The 24188-nt window shown below is 43.2% G+C and overlaps 1 protein-coding gene across 1 annotated transcript; it reads left to right on the forward strand.

Annotated features, from left to right (window-relative positions):
* Window positions 1-730: 730 nt before the first annotated feature.
* gck (glucokinase (hexokinase 4)) lies at window positions 731-23963 on the forward strand. Its single transcript, XM_068001539.1, has 10 exons — window positions 731-796; window positions 2884-3046; window positions 9404-9558; window positions 9801-9920; window positions 12671-12766; window positions 14991-15090; window positions 16574-16757; window positions 18845-19000; window positions 20863-21096; window positions 23831-23963. Exons 1-10 carry the CDS (start codon window positions 731-733, stop codon window positions 23961-23963), a joined length of 1407 nt encoding a protein of 468 aa, XP_067857640.1.
* Window positions 23964-24188: the final 225 nt, after the last annotated feature.

Below are 24188 nucleotides of genomic sequence, written 5' to 3' on the forward strand. Positions count from 1 at the left end.
AGGTATTCCTCGCATGCTCTTCTACACTCCTCATTGAGCCAGGGCTGATCCCCTGGCTTGGCTTGTTGGTAATGGTAGAGTGAGGAATATGCCGGGCCATGAGATTACAAATTGTGCTGGAATACAATTCTGCTGCTGTTGATGGCCCACAGACGCCTCATGGATGCCCAGTTTTGAGCTGCAAGATCTGTTCTGAATCAATCCCATTTAGCTATGGTGATAGTGCCACACAACACGTTGTTATGATGTCCTCAGTGCAAAGACGGGACTTCATCTCCACGAGGACTGTGCGGTGGTGACGCCTACCAATACTATCATGGCAGATGCATCTGCCACAGGTAGATTGGTGAGGACAAGGTCAAGTAGGATTTTCCCCTGCCGCAGGCCCAGTCTGGCAGTTATGTCCTTCAGGACTTGGCCAGCAGTGGTGCTACCTGAGCCACTCTTGGTGATGGACATCGAAGTCCCCCACCCAGAGTGCATTCTGTGCTCTTGCTACCCTCAGAGCTTCCTCCAAGTGGTGCTCAACATGGAGGAGGACTGATTCATCAGCAGAGGGAGGACAGTCGGTGGTAATCAGCAGGAGGTTTCACTTGCCCATGTTTGACCTAATGCCATGAGATTTCATGGGGTCTGGAGTCACTGTTGAGGACTCCCTTCTGCCTGTATTTCACTGTACCACTACCGCTGGTTGGTCTTGTCCTGCCGGTGGGACAGGACATACTCAGGGATGGTGATGCAAGAGTCTGGGATGTGGGACAGCTCTCCCAATTTTGGTACAAGTCCCCAGATGTTCGTAAGGAGGACGTTGCAGGGTTGACTGGGCTTGGTTTGCCTTTGTTATGTCCGTGCCTAGTGGTCAGTCCAGTTTTATTCTTACTATGACTTTTTTTTCATGAGATTTTACAACTGAGTGGCCATTTCAGAAATCAACCACATTGTTGTGGGTTTGGACGTCACTTATAGGCCAGACCGGGTAAGGACGGCAGGTTTCCTTCCCTAAAGGGAGTATTAGTGAACCAGATGGGTTTTTACAACAATCCAGTTGTTTTATGGCCACCATTACTGATACTAGTTTTTTTTAAATTCCAGATTTTATTTAATTGATTGAATTTAAATTTTCTAGCTGCTATGGCGGGATTTGAATTGATGATTCTGGATTGTTAGTCCGGGCCTCTCAAGTACTAGTCCAGTAACATAACCACTATACTACCGTACCCCTTTGTTGTTACAAACAGATAAGGTGATAGAAGGGTATTACAAAAGAGATTGCTAATATTTGAAATAATTTTCAGTGATGTTTAATGAAAATTGCCAGCTAATTGAAGAGTAATAGAAACATCATTACCCATTTCACTGTGTCAACCAGTGCTGATAACAGTGCCAGGATGGTACCATGTAGCACCTATTAATCTACGGTCGTCAAATGACACTCATTGAACAATGTATGTATTATCCTGTGCAGAGGTTAATCCAGAGGTTAATCTTTGTCTCACATTGATCTGTTAGAGTAGTCAGTGGAGATCCCCCATCCAGTTATCCTCCCTCCTGTGAGGAGGTGCATGTCGTCCCTGTACCAGCAGAGAGGAGATCAGAACTCAGCAGACTGGGTCATTGAATCTGCATCCATCACTCCACAGCACCACACGTGTGCTCCAATATGTAACAGTGCTGTGCCACTCTGTGTCAGGTTTTCTTCGAGAGTTAGACCAATAAGGTTGCTGTGTAGCACCGTAATAAATGGATTTTGGCTACTGATTTCTCTGCAACATGATTGTTTTGCTGTCTAACAAGGCTACCAGTTTAATAAGATTACCATGTTCTCTTGTAATAGAGCAGAGGTTTATACCAAGGCCAACATAGTGTAGTGTGATCAAGCATTGCCATCATACCTGTGTGTCATGAGGATTGACCCTCTTGCCTGCTTCTGCAATACCTGTAATCAATAGTGTGCAGTGACCTGATAAGGCTAAAGTGTATCGGAGAAGGAGGTTCTCGGCTGTTGTAGGAAACATAGATGACACTTTGTTAAGTGATAATCAATTTTTGATTTCCAATTTGATTTTGATTTGAAATGTTACTGTCGGTATGCATTATATTCATTTTAAATTCAGTCTTAGTGGGTGCTGAGTTTACTTTGTACTGTTGTCCCGGGACTGGATTGGGACTCACAGCCTTAGAGGTAAATATGTATTCGTGGCCTGTCTGGGCTGCCTCAGAACTCCATCTCAGCATAGAGTCCAAACACTGTCTGGTACAAACCACATCTCGTGCACATCAAGCACCGACCATTTCTGGCATATTTCTACTGCAAATTATATCCAGAATATACATGGCACATAGCTCATACATATCACATCCTGTTCATATGTCCAGGAAATACATAGCACATACCATATCCACTGCATACCATACCCAGCATGTATCTAGTACGTATATCCTGCATATCGGTGTTGAATATGGTATGTGCCACATATCTATTTTATAACTTACCCAGCACCTAACCAGTAAGCCATCACCTATCTTGCAAATACCATGTAAGCATGCAATGCTTTACCATAGGAAGTAGTTGAGGCAGGGATCATTGCATCTTTTAGGGGAAGAGTAGATAAACATTCGAAGCAGAGAAATATATGGAGCTATGGAGAAAAAGCAGGACCGTGAGATTAGTTTTGGATTGCGCTAGCAAAGAGCTGGCACAGGCAATGGGCCAAATGGCTGTAAACTTCTATGGTTCTGTAGTCCGTACCTATCTAGTATGTACCAAGTTTACATTACATATAAAGCACATGCTATTTCATGATTTCATGTATGTATATATATAAATATATGTTTATGCTTTACTGCCCCTTATACGTTGTATGGTCCTTTGCTCCCTAATAGGTACAGCAGATTTTGTCAGAATTTCACCTCCGGAAAGAGGAGCTGCTGGAAATGATGCGAAGAATACAGCAGGAGATGGCGAAGGGCCTGCGGCTAGAAAGCCATCAAACAGCCAGTGTCAAGATGCTGCCCAGTTACGTACGTTCAACACCAGATGGCTCAGGTAGAAAAACTAATCAGCTGAATAACGCTGCCCCAGCACATTCTAATAATTAACAAGAGGATTATTATAATAACACACATTAACCCAGTAAAAAGACAATAAATACAGTATAAAGTCTCCCATAAACAACTTGAATACTGATTCTGACTCTTGCATCAGAACAGTCAAACCCTGTCTTACCACAGTACACCATTTTAGCCGACAGGTGACAACTGTCCAGTAATTTGACAGTTCGACGGCCCCATGAGATTCGAGGAATGTACAGGACTGGAAGACAGCATTGTGATCCAACTGTCAAAGTTCAAAGTATACCATATAATATTCACTTATACTCCCTCTCTGCCAAATATGTATTCAGTGCTTTCTTGAATTTCCCAACATTATATGCCTTCAAGAAAACAAAAAGAGAACCTGCATTTATTTATTTATTTATTTTTAAATTCGTTCATGGGATGTGGGCGTCGCTGGCGAGGCCGGCATTTATTGCCCATCCCTAATTGCCCTTGAGAAGGTGGTGGTGAGCCGCCTTCTTGAACCGCTGCAGTCCGTGTGGTGAAGGTTCTCCCACAGTGCTGTTAGGAAGGGAGTTCCAGGATTTTGACCCAGCGACGATGAAGGAACGGCGATATATTTCCAAGTCAGGATGGTGTGTGACTTGGAGGGGAACGTGCAGGTGGTGTTGTTTCCATGTGCCTGCTGCCCTTGTCCTTCTAGGTGGTAGAGGCTTGGGAGGTGCTGTCGAAGAAGCCATGGCGAGTTGCTGCAGTGCATCCTGTGGATGGCACACACTGCAGCCATTGTGCACTGGTGGTGAAGGGAGTGAATGTTTAGGGTGGTGGATGGGGTGCCAATCAAGTGGGCTGCTTTGTCCTGGATGGTGTCAAGCTTCTTGAGTGTAGTTGGAGCTGCACTCATCCAGGCAAGTGGAGAGTATTCCTGACTTGTGCCTTGTAGATGGTGGAAAGGCTTTGAGGAGTCAGGAGTTGAGTCACTTGCTGCAGAATACCCAGACTCTGACCTGCTCTCGTAGCCACAGTATTTATATGGCTGGTCCAGTTCAGTTTCTGGTCAATGGTGACCCCCAGGATGTTGATGGTGGGGATTCGGTGATGGTAATGCCGTTGAATGTCAAGGGGAGGTGGTTCGACTCTTTCTTGTTGGAGATGGTCATTGCCTGGCACTTGTCTGGTGCAAATGTTACTTGCCACTTATGAGCCCAAGCCTGGATGTTATCCAGGTCTTGCTGCATGCGGGCTCGGACTGCTTCCTTATTTGAGGGGTTGCGAATGGAACTGAACAGTGTGCAATCATCAGCGAACATCCCCATTTCTGACCTTATGATGGAGGGAAGGTTATTGATGAAGCAGCTGAAGATGGTTGGGCCTAGGACACTGCCCTGAGGAACTCCTGCAGCAATGTCCTGGGGCTGAGATGATTGGCCTCCAACACCACTACCATCTTTCTTTGTGCTAGGTATGACTCCAGCCACTGGAGAGTTTTCCCCCTGATTCCCATTGACTTCAATTTTACTAGGGCTTCTTGGTGCCGCACTCGGTCAAATGCTGCCTTGATGTCAAGGGCAGTCACTCTCACCTCACCTCTGGAATTCAGCTCTTTTGTCCATGTTTGGACCAAAGCTGTAATGAGGTCTGGAGCCGAGTGGTCCTGGCGGAACCCAAACTGAGCATCGGTGAGCAGATTATTGGTGAGTAAGTGCCGCTTGATAGCACGGTCGACGACACCTTCCATCACTTTGTCGGGTAGATGTCAGTGTTGTAGCTGAACTGGAACACTTTTCACGTCCTCAGGTGTCCCGAAGCGCTTCACAGCCAATGATGCTTTTTGAAGTGTCGTCACTGTTGAAATGTAGGGAGACGCATAAGCCAATTTGCACACAGCAAGGTCCCACAAACAGCTGTCAGGTAAATGACCAAATAATCTGTTTTGATGCTGTTGGTTGAGGGATCAATATTGGCTGGAACACTATGGAGAATTCCCCAAGTCTTCTTCGAATAGTGCCGTGGGTTCTTTTACGTCCACCTAAGAGGGTGGACGGGGCCTAGATTTAATTTCCCATCTGAAAGACGATTGCATCTCCGGCAGTGCAGCACTCCCTCTGGAATGTCAGACTAGTTTATATGGTCAAATCTCTGGAGTGAGGCTTGAACCCACGACTTTCTGACTCAGAGGTGAGAGTGCTCCCAATGAGCTAAGGCTGACACCTTTCAGGCTGACACCTTTTCCCTCCTAGGCAGTCTGTTCCACCTGTTCACCATGGCTTAGTCAATAGCACTATGTGCCTTTGAATCAGAAGGTTGTGGGGTCAAGTCTCACACCAGGAAAAACTGCACTGTTGAAGGTGCCATCTTTTGGATGAAACGTTAAACCGAGGTCCCATCAGCCCTCTCAGATGGACGTAAAAGATCCCATCGCACTATTCGAAGAAGAGCAGGGGAGTTCTCCTGGCCAAATTTTTCCCTCAACCAACGTCACTAAAACAGATTATCTGGTCATTATCATTTTGGGCCTTGCTGTGCGCAAATTGGCTGCCGTGTTTCCTACATTACAACGGTAACTACACTTCAAAAGTACTTCATTGGCTGAGATCGTGAAAGACGCTATTATAAATGCATGTCTTTCTTTCTTTCTGTTATGTTAAACTTGTATAGAACCTTGGTTGAAGCATGCTTGGAGTACTGTGCACAGTTCTGGTAATAAGAACATACGAACAAAAGAAATAGGAGCAGGAGTAGGCCAATCGGCCCCTCGAGCCTGCTCCGCCATTCAATAAGATCATGGCTGATCTGATCCTAACCTCAAATCTAAAGAACACTAGAAGTAGGAGCAGGACCCGGCCACTCAGCCCCTGGGCCCGCTCCGCCACCCACAGGGCCTTGACCGATCCGAACTCAACTTCATGTCCAATTTCCTGCCTGCTCCCCGTAACCCCTAATTCCCTTTACTTCTTGGAAACTGTCTATTTCTGTTTTCAATTTATTTAATGATGTAGGTTCCATAGCTTCCTGGGGCAGCAAATTCCACAGACCTACTACCCTCTGAGTGAAGAAGTTTCTCCTCATCTCAGTATCGAAAGAGCAGCCCCTTATTCTAAGATTGTGCCCCCTAGTTCTAGTTTCACCCATCCTTGGGAACATCCTTACCGCATCCACCCGATCAAGCCCCTTCACAATCTTAAATGTTTCAATAAGATCGCCTCTCACTCTTCTGAACTCCAATGAGTAGAGTCCCAATCTACTCAACCTCTCCTCATATGTCCACCCCCTCATCCCCGGGATTAGCCGAGTGAACCTTCTTTGTACTGCCTCGAGAGCAAGTATGTCTTTTCTTAAGTATGGAGACCAAAACCGTATGCAGTATTCCAGGTGCGGTCTCACCAATACCTTATATAACTGCAGCAATACCTCCCTGTTTTTATATTCTATCCCCCGAGCAATAAAAGCCAACATTCCGTTGGCCTTCTTGATCACCTGCTGCACCTGCATACTAACTTTTTGATTTTCTTGCACTTGGACCCCCAGATCCCTTTGTACTGCAGTACTTTCCAGTTTCTCGCCATTAAGATAATAACTTGCTCTCTGATTTTTCCTGCCAAAGTGCATAACCTCACATTTTCCAATATTGTATTGCATCTGCCAAATCTCCACCCACTCACCCAGCCTGTCTATATCCCCTTGCAGGTTTTTTATGTCCTCCTCACTCTCTACTTTCCCTCCCATCTTTGTATCATCTGCAAACTTTGATATCTTACACTTGGTCCCCTCCTCCAAATCGTTAATATAGATTGTAAAGAGTTGGGGACCCAGCACAGACCCCTGCGGAACACCACTGGCTACTGGTTGCCAGTCCGAGAATGAACCATTTATCCCAGCTCCCTGCTTCCTGTTAGATAACCAATCCTCCACCCATGCCAGAATATTACCCCCAATCCAGTGATTCTTTATCTTGAGCAATAATCTTTTATGTGGCACCTTGTCGAATGCCTTCTGGAAGTCTAAATACACTACGTCCACTGGTTCCCCTTTATCCACCCTGTACGTTATGTCCTCAAAGAACTCAAGCAAATTTGTCAGACATGACTTCCCCTTCGTAAAGCCATGCTGACTTTGTCCTATTGAATTATGTTTATCCAAATGTTCCGCTACTGTCTCCTTAATAATAGACTCCAAAATTTTACCCACCACAGATGTTAGGCTAACTGGTCTGTAATTTCCAGCCTTCTGCCGACTACCCTTTTTAAATAAGGGTGTTACATTAGCAGTTTTCCAATCTGCTGGGACCTTTGCTGAGTCCAGAGAATTTTGGAAAATTATTACCAAAGCATCCACAATCCCTACAGCCACTTCCTTCAAGACCCTAGGATGTAAGCCATCAGGTCCAGGGGATTTATCCGCCTTGAGTCCCATTATTTTACTGAGTACCAATTCCTTAGTGATTTTAATCGTATTTAGCTCCTCCCCCCCCCTAGAGCCCCCTGTCTGTCCAGTGTTGGGATATTCTTAGTGTCCTCTACCGTAAAGACTGAAACAAAATATTTGTTCAGCATTTTTGCCATCTCCATGTTTCCCACCATTAATTTCCCGGTCTCGTCCTCTAAAGGACCTATGTTTGCCTTAGCCACCCTTTTTCTTTTTGTATAACTGTCAAAACTCTTGCTATCTGTTTTTATATTTTTTGCTAATTTATTTTCATAATCTATCTTCCCTTTCTTAATCAATCCTTTAGTTACTTTTTGCTGTCTTTTGAAGACTTCCCAATCTTCTATCCTCCCACTAAGTTTGGCTACCTAACATGTCCTTGTTTTTAGTCGGATACTATCCTTAATTTCTTTACTTAGCCACGGATGGCTGTCATTTCTTTTACACCCTTTTTTCCTCAGTGGAATATATTCTTTTTGAAAGTTGTAAAATAACTCCTTAAATGAACACCACTGCTCATGTACAGTCTTACCCTTTAATCTATTTTCCCAGTCCACTTTAACACTTTAATCAATTCCGCTCTCATACCATCATAGTCTCCTTTATTCAAGCTCAGTACGCTTGTTTGAGAACCAACCTTCTCACCCTCTAATTGGATATGGCATGTAACCATGTTATGGTCACTCATTCCAAGGGGATCCTTAACTAGGACATTATTAATTAATCCTGGCTCATTACACAGGACCAGGTCCAAGGTTGCTTGCCCCCTTGTAGGATCAGTTACATACTGCTCAAGAAATCCATCCCTAATACACTCAATAAACTCTTCCTCAATGCTGCCCTGCCCAATTTGATTTGTCCAGTTAATACGATAGTTAAAATCCCCCATAATTATAGCTGTTCCCTTATTACATGCCCCGACTATTTCCTGATTAATACTTCTTCCAGCAGAGTTGCAACTATTAGGAGGCCTATATACTACACCCACTAGTGTTTTTTTCCCCTTATTATTCCTATCTCTACCCAAACTGTTTCATTATCCTGATCCTTTGTCCCAATATCATTTCTCTGTATTACAGTGATTCCTTCCTTTATTAACATAGCCACCCCACCTCCCCTTCCTTCCTGCCTGTCCTTCCTGATTGTTAAATACCCTGGCATATTTAATTCCCAGTTGTTGTCACCCTGCAGCCATGTTTCTGTAATGGCCACAAGATCATACCCATACGTAGTTATTTGTGCATTTAACTCGTCCATTTTGTTACGAATGGTCTCCATATTATAAAAAGGATATAGAGGCACTGGAGAAGGTGCAAAAAAGATTTACAAGGATGATAACAGAACTGAGAGGTTATACCTATCAGGAAAGATTGAAAAGGCTGGGGCTCTTTTCTCGAGTAGCATTTTAGGGGAAGCTAGATAAACACATGAGGAAGAAAGGATTAGAAGGTGATATTGATAGGGTTAGATGAAGTCGGGGGGAGGAGGCTCACATGGAGCATAAACATCGGCACGGACCAGTTGGGCCAAATGGCCTGTTTCTGTGCTGTACATTCTGTGTAATTCTTTCCCCATGTAAAGTAGTTAAATCCAAACTGTCTGTTCGTGAGGGTTTGCTGACAATGAGCCCTTCCAGCACATGAGTTCATCAATGCAACATATCAAAAATCTGCTGGCACTTTTTTACACGAGGAATACACAAGTGATTGATTTGTTTAGTGCTGTTAGTTCAGAGAAGTGTTTCCAGCTTTCCCTTTAAATGTTACTCTTTCTGCTCAGAAATCTCACAAAGCAGAACTTAAAAAATTGTGCTTCTTTCTCAGCCAGTTTGGTGTTTATTTATAAACCAATCTTTATTTCAGTTTGTGTGTCCTCGTATGTGTACTGGGAGACTCACTGTGTCCTTGTTTTTTACACTCAGAGGTGGGGGATTTCCTGGCACTGGACCTGGGAGGCACAAACTTCCGTGTGATGCTGGTGAAAGTCGGTGAAGATGAGAAGAGGTTTTGGAAAATTGCAACCAATAACCAGATGTACTCCATCCCGGTCGACGTCATGACTGGCACAGCAGAAATGGTAAGAGTTTCTAAACCTACCCATTGTTTCAGGCTGATTAAAATCAAGACAAGATTTAAATGAAGTGGCCCTTCACCTGCCAGTGGAACTGTTCTTGATTTTATTTCTGTGCGTTCCAGAGCAATATCAGAAATTACATTTGTGAAATGTACTGTCTAAGATGAATTGCTTATCATTCTCTCAATCATGTTATCTGTGATTATAATGACTCTTTCTAACATTGCATGCTTTTTTTTTACCAGCTCTTTGATTACATTGCTCAGTGTATTTCGAACTTCCTGGATCAATACAACATGAAGGACAAGAAGCTGCCACTGGGATTCACATTCTCGTTCCCTGTCCGTCATGAGGACATTGACAAGGTGAGAGAGCTCACGAGGATCAGTCGTAGCAATGGCACAGTACCACATGCTAAGCTGCAGCACACGTAACATTAACACAAGTATCACAATAACCTATAGTGCATTACTTTATTCCCAAAGGCTCTGGCTTCCTAAAGTTGTCTTTTCGCCTCTGGGACAAGCCTTCAGATGCATCCTAGACAGACATAAGAACATAAGAAATAGGAGCAGGAGAAGGCCATCCGGCCCCTCGAGCCTGCTCTGCCATTCAGTCAGATCATGGCTGATCTTCGACCTCAACTCCACTTTCCCGCCCGATCCCCATATCCCTTGATTCCCCAAGAGTCCAAAAATCTATCTATCTCAGCCTTGAATATATTCAATGACTCAGCATCCACAGCCCTCTGGGGTAGAGAATTCCAAAGATTCACAACTCTCTGAGTAAAGAATTCCTCCTCATCTCAGTCTTGAATGACCAACCCCTTATCCTGTGACTATGCCCCCTAATTCTAGACTCTCTATCCAGGGGAAACAATCTCTCAGCACCTATCCTGTCAAACCCCCTCATAATCTTATATGTTTCAACGAGATCACCTCTCATTCTTCTAAACTCTAGAGATTATAGGTCCATTCTACTCAACCTCTCTTCACAGGACAACCCTTTCATCCCAGGAATCAATCTCATGAACCTTCATTGCACCGTCTCCAAGGCAAGTATATCCTTCCTTAGATAAGGAGACCAAAACTGTAATCAGTACTCCAGATGAGGTCTCACCAATACCCTGTACAACTGTAGTAAGACTTCCTTGCTCTTGTACTCCAACCCCCTTGCAATAAAGGCCAACATGCCATTTGCTTTCCCAATTGTCTGTTGTACCTGCATACTAAATTTTTGTGTTTGTTGTATGAGGACACCCAAGTCTCTCTGAACACCAACATTTAATATTTTCTCACCATTTAAACAATATTCTGTTTTTCTATCCTTCTTACCAAAGTGAATAACTTCACATTTCCCCACATTATACTCCATCTGCCACCTTCTTGCCCACTCACTTAATCTGTCTATATCCCTTTGCAGACTCTTTGTGTCCTCCTCACAGCTTGCTTTGTCACCTAGCTTTGTATCGTCAGCAAACTTGGATACATTACACTCGGTCCCTTCATCTAAGCCATTAATATAGATTGTAAATTGCTGAGGCCCAAGCACCGATCCCTGTGGCACTCCACTAGTTACAGCCTGCCAACCTGAGAATGACCCGCTTATCCCTACTCTCTGTTTTCTGTCCTTTAGCCAATCCTCTATCCATGCTAATATATTACCCCCAACCCCATGAGCCCTTACCTTGTGTAACAACCTTTTATGTGGCACCTTATCGAATGCCTTTTGAAAATCCAAAAATACTACATCCACTGGTTCCCCTTGATCTAATCTGCTGGTTACATCCTCAAAAAACTTAAATAAATTTGTCAAACACAATTTCCCTTTCATAAAACCATGTTGATTCTGCCTAATCATATTATGATTTTCCAAGTGCCCTGTTACCTTCGGATGTCGGCCATCAGGTCCAGGGGATTTGTCGGCTTTTAGTCCCATTAGTTTGTCCAGTACTTTTTCTCTAGTGATATTAATTGTTTAAAACTCCTCACTAGAATCATAGAAGTTACAACATGGAAACAAGCCCTTCGGCCCAACATGTCCATGTCGCCCAGTTTATACCACTAAGCTAGTCCCAATTGCCTGCACTTGGCCCATATCCCTCTATACCCATCTTACCCATGTAACTGTCCAAATGCTTTTTAAAAGACAAAATTGTACCCGCCTCTACTACTGCCTCTGGCAGCTCGTTCCAGACACTCACCACCCTTTGAGTGAAAAAATTGCCCCTCTGGACCCTTTTGTATCTCTCCCCTCTCACCGTAAATCTATGTCCCCTCGTTATAGACTCCCCTACCTTGGGAAAAGATTTTGACTATCTACCTTATCTATGCCCCTCATTATTTTATGGACTTCTATAAGATCACCCCTTAACCTCCTACTCTCCAGGGAAAAAAGTCCTAGTCAAACCATCAAGTCCCGGTAGCATCCTAGTAAATCTTTTCTGCACTCTTTCTAGTTTAATAATATCCTTTCTATAATAGGGTGACCAGAACTGTACACAGTATTCCAAGTGTGGCCTTACTAATGTCCACTAATCACTCTCATTTACCTCTTGGTTCCCGACTATTTTTGGTCTGCTTTTTGTGTCTTCTACTGTGAAGACAGATACAAAATATTTGTTTAACACATCTGCCATTTCCTGATTCCCCATTATAATTTCTCCTGTCTCAGCCTCTAAGGGACCAATGTTTATTTTTGTTACTCTCTTCCTTTTTACATACTTGTAGAAGCTCTTACAATCAGTTTTTATATTTCTTGCTAGTTTACTTTCATATTCTATTTTGTCCCTCTTTATCAATTTTTTGGTCGTCCTTTGTTGGTTTCTAAAATTCTTCCAGTCCCCAGGCTTATTACTCTTCTCGGCAACATTATAGGCCTCTTCTTTCAATCTAAGACGGGATGAAAATCTCTGTTGGCTGGGAAGTTGCTGTGTGCTTGCAGTTTTTACTGCCTCAATCCGGTTATCAGTCCAGAGCATTAATGCAGTTATGGTTCACCACTAGTTGGCACTATTTCTGCACTCTCACATGAAGGGACCAAACAGATTTCTTTTCACGGATTCCCTGCTGCAGAGTAATATATTGTATTTGACCACAGTGACCTTTCTTCACAGGGGATCCTTCTGAACTGGACCAAAGGGTTTAAAGTATCTGGAGCTGAGGGGAACAATGTGGTGGGACTGCTTCGTGATGCCATTAAAAGGAATGGAGTGAGTCCAGAATTCAGAACGTCTCATTAGAGAATGCTGTAGTCAGTCAGCATTTATAATTGAATGAGATCTCTTGCAACAAATGTGCAATATTTCTCATTCTTAATGGTATCAAAAATCACCAGCACTTCTGTCTACAAACATAATACTAGTGCTATTAGTACTGGGACATCAAGCTTGTGATACTGTTTCCTCTGTTCCTGCATCTCAAAGTTGGAAATTGGTATTGTCGCACTGGTTCACTGTTGATAGATCTGTCTTCCAGCTGTAGATAATGTTCAGCTTATCGTGGCACCAAGACTGAAATAGCTTCAGAATAGGGCAGGTTAGAAATATGGAATGTTGGTCAGTAAAAGGGTTTTATTGTCAGACACCCATGGAACCAAAAGGTGATTGCTGCTACTGTAAGTTACAATACTAACATTTCACCTTTGGAGCCTGAGTTAAAATCCAAGCAAGATCAGAAAATTAAGAAAATTTCTAGAATGATACCTGGACTGCAAGGTTTGAATTATGAGGAGAGATTGCACAAACTAAGGTCATATTCCCTGGAATTTAGAAGATTAAGGGGTGATTTGATCAAAGTTTTCAAGATATTAAGGGGAACTGGTAGGGTAGATAGAGAAAAACTATTTCGGCTGGTTAGGGAGTCTAGGACTAGGGCACATAGCTTAAAAATTAGAGCCAGGAGTGAAGTTAGGAAACACTTCTACACGCAAAGGTGGTTGAAGTTTGGAACTCTCTTCCGCAAATGGCAGTTGATGCTAGCTCAATTGTTAATTTTAAATCTGAGATCGATAAATTTTTGTTAGCCAAAGGTATTAAGAGATATGGGGCTAAGGCGGGTATATGGATTAAAGTCACGGATCAGCCATGATCTCATTGAATGGTGGAACAGGCATGAGGGGCTAAATGGACTCCTCCTGTTCCTATGTTCCTAAGGTTTCCATTCTCTGGTGGCAACTGGCTTGTGCAATACGCTAGAACTCTGAGTCCTGAACTGTAATCTGGTGATGAAGATCCTTCCTCACTGGGTGACATGGCGGAGCAACATAACAACATTAAATATGGAATGAAAAGAGAGGCCATTAGGCATGCTCCATCCACAATCCATATGTGACAACTTCAATCATGGATTCCCCCACCTTTTCAACCCATGATTTATATACTCTCTAACTTCTGCGTGGATCAGAGACCTATCAATATCTCGATAACTGTCAATCGCCTTTCTTGACAGGTATTGATTGAGTTCCCTTTCAAATGTATCAACTGCCCCAGAATTAACTACTTTTTCTGAAAGTTTGTGTCGCATTTCAAGCTTTCTCCTAATTCTTTACTCTGGTTCATAGCAGACTGTTTCCATAACAGCCCAGTCTCCTATGATCTGCAACTTACAACCTTATGCATGCTGTATATGGGAAGCAAGCCACAGCACAAACACTGTGTTAAGCACCGGAGACCCAGGTGGATTGACAACACATATCTCGGTCCACTCTGAAAGGCAGAAACCCCCACACGACCAGACCGTAGCGAATTATAACTACTAAGGAGCAAAAGAATATAGGAAATAATCAGCAACACAGTGTTTGACAATGTTTAAAAGACACAAGGCATTCTCTGATGTAATTAACTTGTGAGTATATGTTAAACTGGCTGGCCCAAATCGCATCCCCTCCACAGAAAAATGTAGATATCCCCGGGCAGTATTTGTATATTGCCTCTTCCGCACAAATGAGGTTTCGCCTCTGTAGACTGTAAAATAAATAAAACAGATGTACTTGTAAAGAGAAAGAGAAGAGCCACAATGTCAGGGGAACAGCATCATTTCCAAGTTCCCCTCCAACATCATACACCATCCTGATTTGGACATCTATTGCCGTTCCTTCATCATCACTGGGTCAATATCTTGCAATTCCTTACCCAACACCTTTATGGGAGTGCCATCGTCACAGGACTGCAGCAGTTCAAGAAGGCCCATTACCACCTTCTCAAGGCAACAAGGGATGGGAAAATCATGTGGCATTGCCAATGTCACCCACATTCTGAGAGCAAATTGAAAAAAAGGAAACCCAACAGTTAAAGGATAATTGAACTAATTGAATGAGCATAGTTGGGTAGCTGAGTGTTATGAGCTTTATAAAGTGCATGTCCTGTCTCACACACTTAACTAAATTAAGACGGGGAGCATAAATTGTATTTTCTAAATGCTTCTCTAATGTTGTAGGATTTTGAAATGGATGTGGTCGCCATGGTGAATGACACTGTTGCAACAATGATCTCTTGTTATTATGAAGACCACAGCTGTGAGGTCGGAATGATAATAGGTAAGGAGAACTGGCAGCTCCTGCTGTGGCATGTTAGAATAGGAAAAAGATTGGGAACATGGCATTATTTTGGATTGGAAAAGACCATTGTGCTTCATCTGGCCAGCCCCAAAGCTGCCCAAAGAGTTCTCAGTTCAGTTAAAGAATAGAGAATGCGGTCTATTTTACAAACTCTACGTACAGTGGAACAATTGGTTGCAGGTTCATGCCTGAGGTTTCCTACATGGTGAGTTCCCAATGTCAAGTGGGACCATCTCGGGAGGCGCAGAGCAGAGTTGAAGAAAGGACTATCAGACAAGTTAACTTGTGCTGCTCTGACATACAAACTAATGCGGAGAGGCAAAGAGATGCAATTGGAGCACCTGCCCCCTCAGTGGTGGTGTAATGCGAATCACTGGGAATGCTAGACGGGAAAGATTGTGAAAGCCAAGGATACCTAGGAGTGATTATCAGACAGTAACTTCTTTAAGAGGTTCAGATAACTGTCATAAACTGCGAAAGTGAAACTTCAGCAGTTTGCAACTGTCAGTTAAACCCGAAGGAGAGATTACCATTTGGTAATTGCTCCCACATATTGAAATCTTCCACTGCCTGTACGGGTTTGGTCATAACAGTAACCTCCAATAACAGCACAATTGCTCGGCAAAAAATGTTCAGTATGTGCTTTGTACAAATATGGTTTGATGATAACACCAGCAAGATATTTTCCATATCATGTTACAGCTCAATGGGTACCTAGCACTAGCTGCGTCTACACTCCATCACCTCGCGCATGAGTATCAGTTTGGCTCAGTTGGTAGCATTCTCATCTCTGAGTCAGTAACCTGTGAATTCAAGCTCCATTTCAGGTGCTAAGTGCATAATCTCGGCTGACACATCAGTGCAGTACTGAGGGAGTGCTGTATTATCAGAGGTACTGCTAACCCCAGGCCTGTCTGTGTGTTCCGATAGTTCAGGTGGATGTTAAAGATTTCATGGTACTAATAAAGCAGTGAGGGCTTCCTCAATTGTGATATGCAAAACTCAGCCTTGTTGTATTCTGTTGACTGTAAACGGCACTAATTGTGAGAGCTGTAACCAGAGGTCTTAGATTTAAAATAATTGGCAAAAGAACTGGAGGGGAAATGAGGAGAAACTTTTTCGCACAGAGGGTTGTTAAGATCTGGAACGCACTACCTGAAAGAGTGGTGGAAGCAGATTCCATAGGAACTTTCAAAAGGCAATTGGACATGTACTTGAAGAGGGTTATAGGGGAAAAGCTGGGGCGTGAGACTAAAGTGGACAGCTCTTTCAAAGAGCTGGCACAGGCATGACGGGCCGAATGGCCTCCTTCTGTGCTGTAAGGTTCTATGATTCTAAGTGGAATAAACAGCCTTTAACACTGAAATGTATTTCACAACAGTGCAGAATCACTCCCTATTAATCTTTTGTCTGTGGCTACATTTTATATCTAATAATAGTGTACTTGTGTATATGCTTCTAGGCACCGGCTGTAATGCCTGTTACATGGAGGAAATGAAAAATGTGGAGTTGGTGGAAGGAGAAGAAGGAAGAATGTGCGTGAACACTGAATGGGGTGGATTCGGAGATACGGGTGAGCTGGAGGAGTTCCGTCTAGAATACGATTGTGTTGTTGATGAGATGTCTGTCAATCCAGGCTATCAGCTGTAAGTAAAACTTCAATATATCTATCATTACCATTCCTGCTATTGAGTGTTGTAGCAGCAACATTGTAGAATCACAAGGTATTAGCAAAAGAGCTTTGTGTGATAAAGAGCACTTCACCATATTAGGAAATGTGAACGACAGGCAGTACTAGGACTGAAGTGCATGCCCTTCCCTTTGAAAGGCCACATTTATTGTCCATCCCCAGCTGCCCTGAGAAGGTGGTGGCAATACTTCTCCTTGAGCCGCAGCAGTCCTTGTGGTGATGGTGCTCGCACAATGGCATTAAGTAGGCAATTCCAGGATTTTGATCCAGCAGTGATGAAGCAAGAGCAATATATTTCTAAATCAGGATGTGTGTGACGTGGAGAGGAACTTGGAAGTGATGATGTTCCCACAACAATGCCAGTAAAGTTGCAACAGGTTTAACCATCAATGAACCATGAGATTTAAAAAGAAATTTTACTTGCTCCTAATTTATTGTTTTGGCTGGTTTAAGTTGACAATTTCAGATACCGGCGGTGACCCTGCTGTCACCCTTGATTGTAATGTTTTGAACGCAGTTGAAGCAGAGCTACCCTAACATTTGCAACACTAAGCAGTTGCTTCGAGAATAACAGCCACCCTCATTCTCTGTATTACTGCTTCAAGTTGTTTTTCTGGTGTTTGAAGTGGGCACTACTCCATAATTCAACAATAAATCTTAACTATATGAGAGTAATGATGTGCCATTACGCAGCTAGGACCCATCAGTCCAAACTGACCTATAGCAACTGCTATTACCCACTCAGCTAATGGCTGTTTATGTCTCACGAGATGAACAGAGCCTGAATTAAACTGTTTACAGTTACATTCATTGCTCCTGCAGTTATGGAGTCAAAGTTGATTGGCTGTTTGAGGTACTTCAGTGGCTTCCAGACACAGCTTCGAATTCCCAGCAGTTGGGAGAATGTAGTCGCAGCCTCAGCAATTTATAGTTGGTCAAAGTCCAATTGCTGCATTTTACCTTTTCCAGCAGGGAGGATGCAGCAGGCAAAGGATGACACATATTCAGCCAAGGATGAATATGTGCTGATACAAACCATTACTAAACCCATTAATTAATCCAATGATGCTCAGAAAGGTCAGATCTAAAGTGTTTCTAGCAATTTGCTTCTCGGTTTCTGCATTCAGTTAAATGGTATAACCCTGAAATCAGGGCTCCCAGATGAGTAGAATGTGACCAGGTGTGGTACTGAGTTGTGGAGATTTTCAGGGTCCCCGATTTAATTCCCTGGTCCATTGAGTTAGCTGATCTCAGCTGGGAAAACAGTTCATAGAATTTTACAGCACAGAAGGAGGCCATTCAGCTCATCGCACCTGTGCTGACTTTTCCCCACATCCTTTTAAATCTTTCTTTTTCAAATATTTATTCATTTTCCTTTTAAAGAATATTCTGGATTCTGGTTCCTCCACTGTTTCTGGTCAGGCAGTCCATATCCAAACAACTCTGTGTTATATAAAAACAAATTCAACCTTCATTTTTTTTTGTCGATGTCCTCTACTTACTCACTGACCAGTGGAAAGAGATTATCCCTTTTAAACTTATCAAAACCCCTTATAATTGTGATCTCCTTTTAACCTTCTTTGTTCGACTGAAAAGGGGCCCATTTTTTCTCGTCTCGGTTGACAGCTAAAGCCTCTCAGCTGGGATGCTACAGTTGGCCTTAGCACTGCTGGGTTAGGGAGGGGGAAAACAATCAGTGATTTTCGCTGGAAACAGCACAAACAGCAAGTGAAGCAACGTCAGGGGGAATGGGGTTTGCTTGGCAAGGAAATAGTGAAATAAAGTGCCTCAGTCTGAATAGAAAAACAGAATCATCAGAAAATGGCACTTTGGGAATGCCGCCTTGGGAGAGCAGAACAACAAAATGGACATTTTAATATGAAATGTAAGAGGCTGGATGAATATTAAGGTACCTCAAGCTTATCGCAGAGTATTTTTCTTAACAAAACACCTTAAGGTGCTATTGTTTTCCAAGCATTGGATCTTGGGGTGGTCATGGAATTTACTACATTTGATTGAATACGTGCCCTCTTTCTTAACTAGATATGAGAAGATTATTGGTGGGAAATACATGGGAGAGCTAACTCGACTTGTGCTGCTGAAACTGGTAAATCAAAACCTGCTCTTCAATGGCGAGGCATCCCAGCTGCTGAAAACACGAGGCAGCTTTGAAACAAGATTCCTCTCACAAATAGAAAGGTACAGAAAGGCTTAGCTGTTTGTGATCAAGATTAAAGAGGTGTGAGTTTCCACTCTCCTCGTCTGTCCAGAGCATATTTCAGTTTAAAAAGAGAAAATGCTGGAAATGCACAGCTGGTTTGTCAGCATCTGGAAGATCTGATGAAAGCTCCCAGTTGCCACCAATAGATTAGCCTGCTTTTCCCTTTCAGATACTGACTATCCCTATTTATTTCCAGTGCCCATAGTTTTCCTTGTTCATGTCCATGTATTTTGGACTGTTCTTCTACAATAAACCCCAGCCCCCACTCCACCCTTTTCCTCCATATGGAAATGTACTTTTAACTGTTATATTTTGCAGCTTTTAAGAGTTGATGGGCCTTATATTCAGCGTCAAACACAGAAAATGCTGGAAATGCACAGCATTTGTAGGAGCAAAGACAGATGAGCATTTGTCAGCTCAGATCAAGGCTTATACACGAAATGTTAATCTGTCTTTTCCCTTTTCAGATGCTGACGGACCTGCTGCGTAATTCCAACATTTACTGTTCCAGATTTCCAGCATTTGAAGTTTTTCTTTTACATTTTCCTTACATTCAGTGTAATGGCAATTCTTCCATTCAATTACCCCTAAGCAGAAAACTCTACTTTACGGAGTAAAGGCCAGTGTTAGTGGTTTTGGTGCTGTGCTGCATATGCGTTTAACACACTGGTGAAATAAAAGGACCAATTTAAGCAATTCTTTGGTGTCTACCATTTTCTAACAATATAAAACCCTTTGTGCCAACAGCACAATAAGTCACAACCCAACCAGGATCTATTGCTGAAAGCCCTGGATCAATACTTCTAAATTACTAGTCGGCCTCCCATTGCATTTCTCGTGGGTAGTCCAGGACCAGAGTGAGGTTTCTCATGTTTACCAAGTTCCTGCTGCAGCTCAAACGCGACAATAGTTGAAATTTACTGAAGCACTTTATGAGTCAAAAATATTACACACCTGAATAATGCTGAAAGATACAGGGCCTCATAGATTTATTATACCTGCCACTTCATGAAACTTGCTTAGGATGCCACTAACCTTTTTTGTTCTACCCTCCCCAAACCTTTTCTTCAGTTATTTACATTATAAAATATATTTTTCCCTTCAACGTGCACAAGTCATTCAATGCAAGACCCAGAGGATAAAGGAACAACACAGAAACTAATTTTTAATGATTTTTTTATCTATATTGGTAATAAGTTGCAGTGTATTGTCTTGTACACAGTTTTAGGGAAACACAATTTCCATTGGTCAGTCGTTCAGTAACTGGGGGGCATAAATTTAAAGACCATCACCAAAAGAGAGACGTTTGGGGAAATCCTATTATGCAGAATGTTATAAGGACATGCAATGCCTGACCCGAAACAGTGGTGGAAGCAGAATCCATAATTGCCTTTAAAAGGGAAGTGGATAAGTATTTGAAAAAGAAAAGTTGAAAAGCGTACTGGGAAAGGGGAGGGGAAATGGGAGGAAGTGGGTAACTCTTTCAGAGAGCCGGCACAGGCGTGATGGGCTAAATGGCCTCCTACAGTGATATTAAAATTCTGTGGTTCTATGTTAATGAACATCCAGCATCGATGGCCTTGTAAGGAGCAAGTGGAGGCCCCGCACCACAAGGGTATCCTGAAAATCTGGGCATAAATCCTGGATCTGGTGTAGCCGGGTTTCGGCCCGAAGTTACGGCAGGAGTCCGCTAGAACGGCCGCAGGTTTTCCGAGCCACTTTCTGTGGAGTCAGCCTGGCATTCTCCTTTCCACTATGCTTCATCTGCCAGTGCCAATTACCCACTGCCAAGCAGTTTGAGACGGTTTCCAATCGTCATATCGTTCTTATTTTCTTCAAGTGATACAGGGGACCAGAAGCAGATCTATAATGTCCTGACGAAACTAGGTGTGCTGCCATCTGAAGCAGACTGTGACATTGTCCATTTGGTATGTGAAAGCGTGTCGACACGGGCAGCACATGTATGTGCTGCTGGATTGGCGGGTATTATAAACCGGATGTGGGAGAACAAGTGTAAAGAAACGATGAGGATCACGGTTGGAATTGACGGATCGGTTTACAAGTTACATCCTCAGTAAGTGTTCATTTGTGAGGCTGGTGATCTTGGTGGCGGTGTGAATTCTGTGCTTATTAAGGTGGGATGACTGTGCTGGGAGCACATCCAGTGTTGTCCATTTCCCGATTAGGTATGGGAGAGCGGGGGGGGGGGGGGGGGTAGATGTAGTCCAGGTCTTCCAACAGTGTAATCTGCAATTGTCACAAAGTAATGGTTTCCCAAGATAGAATCTAAAGAAGGTCACATGTTAAAACTGTTCTTCCTACTGCCACAGTTGAAAAGATGTAAAATAATACCGTGGTGTTCACAACAGAATTTAATTTCAAGAATGGCTGACTTGTCAATACTCTCAGCATTGTAGCAGAATGGTAGGTGAAGGAGACCCTGCTCTGATTCCAACCCCAAATCGTGAGTGACCTTCGGTATCCTGGTGACTAACAAAAATATTCTGGGTAAATGGAACAGCCACTCCTCATCCCAATCCTTATGTCGGTAGAAAAATAATATAAGTTTCTAAGTTAAAAATATTTAAAATCCTAGAATGACACAGCACAGAATTCAGCCCATCGTGCCTGTGCCAGCTCTTTAAAAGAGCTATCCAATTAGACCCACTCCCCTGCTCTTTCCCGACAGCCTTCAAGAATTTATCCAATTCCCTGTTGAGGGTGATTATATTCAATTTCCCGGCAATTGAATGTAATCACCAGAAAATCAACAGCACCGTGAATTGGGCACGCTGACCTCCATGCTCAGTTCTCTGATCCATGCCAGTGTTGAGTGATGATGTGGAGATGCCGGTGATGGACTGGGGTTGACAATTGTAAACAATTTTACAACACCAAGTTATAGTCCAACAAATTTATTTTAAATTCCACAAGCTTTCGGAGGCTTCCTCCTTCGTCAGGTGAACGGTATGGTTTCCATACCGTTCACCTGACGAAGGAGGAAGCCTCCGAAAGCTTGTGGAATTTAAAATAAATTTGTTGGACTATAACTTGGTGTTGAGTGAAGCTTTGTCCTGGGAGTGAAGAGTTTTGATCAAGTAGATAGGGAAAGATTGTTTCAGTGGCAGAAGGGTCAGTAACCAGAGGACACAGATTTAAGGTAATTGGCAAAAGAGCCAGAGGGGAAATGAGGAAAAAAAATTTACACAGTGAGTTATGATCTGGAATGCACTGCCTGAAAGGGTGGTGAATGCAGATTCAATAGTGACTTTCACAAAGGGAATTGGATAAATACTTGAAGGGGAAAGATTTTGAACACCTCTATCAAATCTCCCCTTCACCTTCTCTGCTCTAAGGAGAACAATCTTTAAATCAAGGGAAGGAAAAACTCTGTACAGGTTGAGGAGCAATGACTAAAGTATACTTTAAAGTTATCCAGGAGGATCACATGTGCCAGCTCCCAATTCCCAGTGTTGAATGCAAACCTCCCAATCGTACTGCACCACACAAGAGATTTACCTGCACTATTGGGAGTCAGGAGCCAGCACAGGTGATCTAGGATTCTCCAAGATCAATGGGGAGACTTGATTGGAAATCAATGCAAACCTCTAAGCTGCGTTCCCCAGAGATCTCACACACTCTGCCCGCACCCTACTGGCTTCACCTGTTAGTGTGTCCTGGGTGAGGCACCAGCAATGCTGCTCAGTAATACCAAGCATACAAGGCTTAGAGCCATTCAACAGTAGACTGTAGATTTGCAGTATGAGTAAATTTTACACTGAATCATTGGGAGCAAGGACCAAAGAATCGGGCATACAGGACAGCGCAATCAATTCATGGCTCTCCCAATTTCCCGGCAGTTGAATATAATCACTAGAAAATCAAGAGCACCATGAATTGGGCACGCTGACCTCCATGCTCAGTTCTCTGATCCATGCCGGAGTCAAGTGAAGCTTTGTGCTGGGAGTGAGGTCAATGGAAATAAAATTTGGGAGAGATGTTAAACAGGCTGCCGACTGACTATCACCCGTTTTACACTTTCGCACAAAGTCAAGATTTACCCCCATTGTATTTCCAGATGACCCTCACCTTAATTTAAAAGAATATTTTTTGAAAAAATAAGGGCTTGTGTTCTTATGCTGCTGATCTCCACTCTTTGTTCCTAGGTTCCTGCCATTCACCGTGCCAGAACCCAGGATCACAGAGTGGAGCTCATCGGCATGAGTACACAAACGTGCGTTCCTGAATTTGACTTTCACTGCGAATACATGCCTATCTTAGCAATGAATGACGCTTTATTGGAATTATACAGTTTTACAGAATAGTCAGGTGGGTGGAGCTAACCCTACCTGCAATGGGGCCCCTGAATCAGAGGGGAATGGAGGGAATCAGCATGCGCTGAGTTATAAGGTATTTTGGTATGTGTAAAGAAAGGACTGGTCTGGACTGAACTGCACTGAGCCAATCCTATTGAGATCCCAGGTCCCAATGGCGAGAGGACAGTGCCCAACTTTGCCCATCAGAAAGATATTTCTTCCTCTCTGTCTGGACTGGATTTGAACTCAGCTTCAAGAGTTGTAAGGATAGCGTCCATAACGCATTGCAGCACCCAGTCCTCCTCAGAGAGAGCAGAGCTTCACCCTCTGCGTCTTGGCTGGATTCCAATCCAGATGTTAGTTGAATTAGAAAGTAGTTGAGTGTGTGAGCCAGGTCATACCCAGCACAAGTCGAGCTCGTAGTTTCATGCGGAGGGTCTTCTTTCTTCTGCCTTGTTAACCACACGTTCTTATCTCACTTTCATTCTGTAGCTTCAAACACAGGTTTCACACGATGGTTAGAGAACTTGCACCTCACTGTGAAGTTACTTTCCTTCAGTCGGACGAAGGCAGCGGTCGAGGCGCAGCGTTAATCTCCGCAGTGGCCCGCAAGATGGCCAGCTGATGGACTGGTAACCTTGGAAACCAGTAACTGAGCTAAAGTTAAGCGACACACTGCAGAATCTCTACGGCCACTTCTGCAGTATTTTGTGATGGGCTGAAGATAGTGAATTCGTCATGGATTACTGGTGAAAATACTTCAGTCCATCCACTTATGATTAAAGCACAGCTCTTAATGTCCAAAGAAAAACTGGCTACAAGCTGCAGTTGGAAAATTCAAAAACCCTTG

The sequence above is a fragment of the Heptranchias perlo genome, chromosome 20 (assembly GCF_035084215.1).
Source record: "Heptranchias perlo isolate sHepPer1 chromosome 20, sHepPer1.hap1, whole genome shotgun sequence".
Classification (NCBI taxonomy): Eukaryota; Metazoa; Chordata; class Chondrichthyes; order Hexanchiformes; family Hexanchidae; genus Heptranchias; species Heptranchias perlo.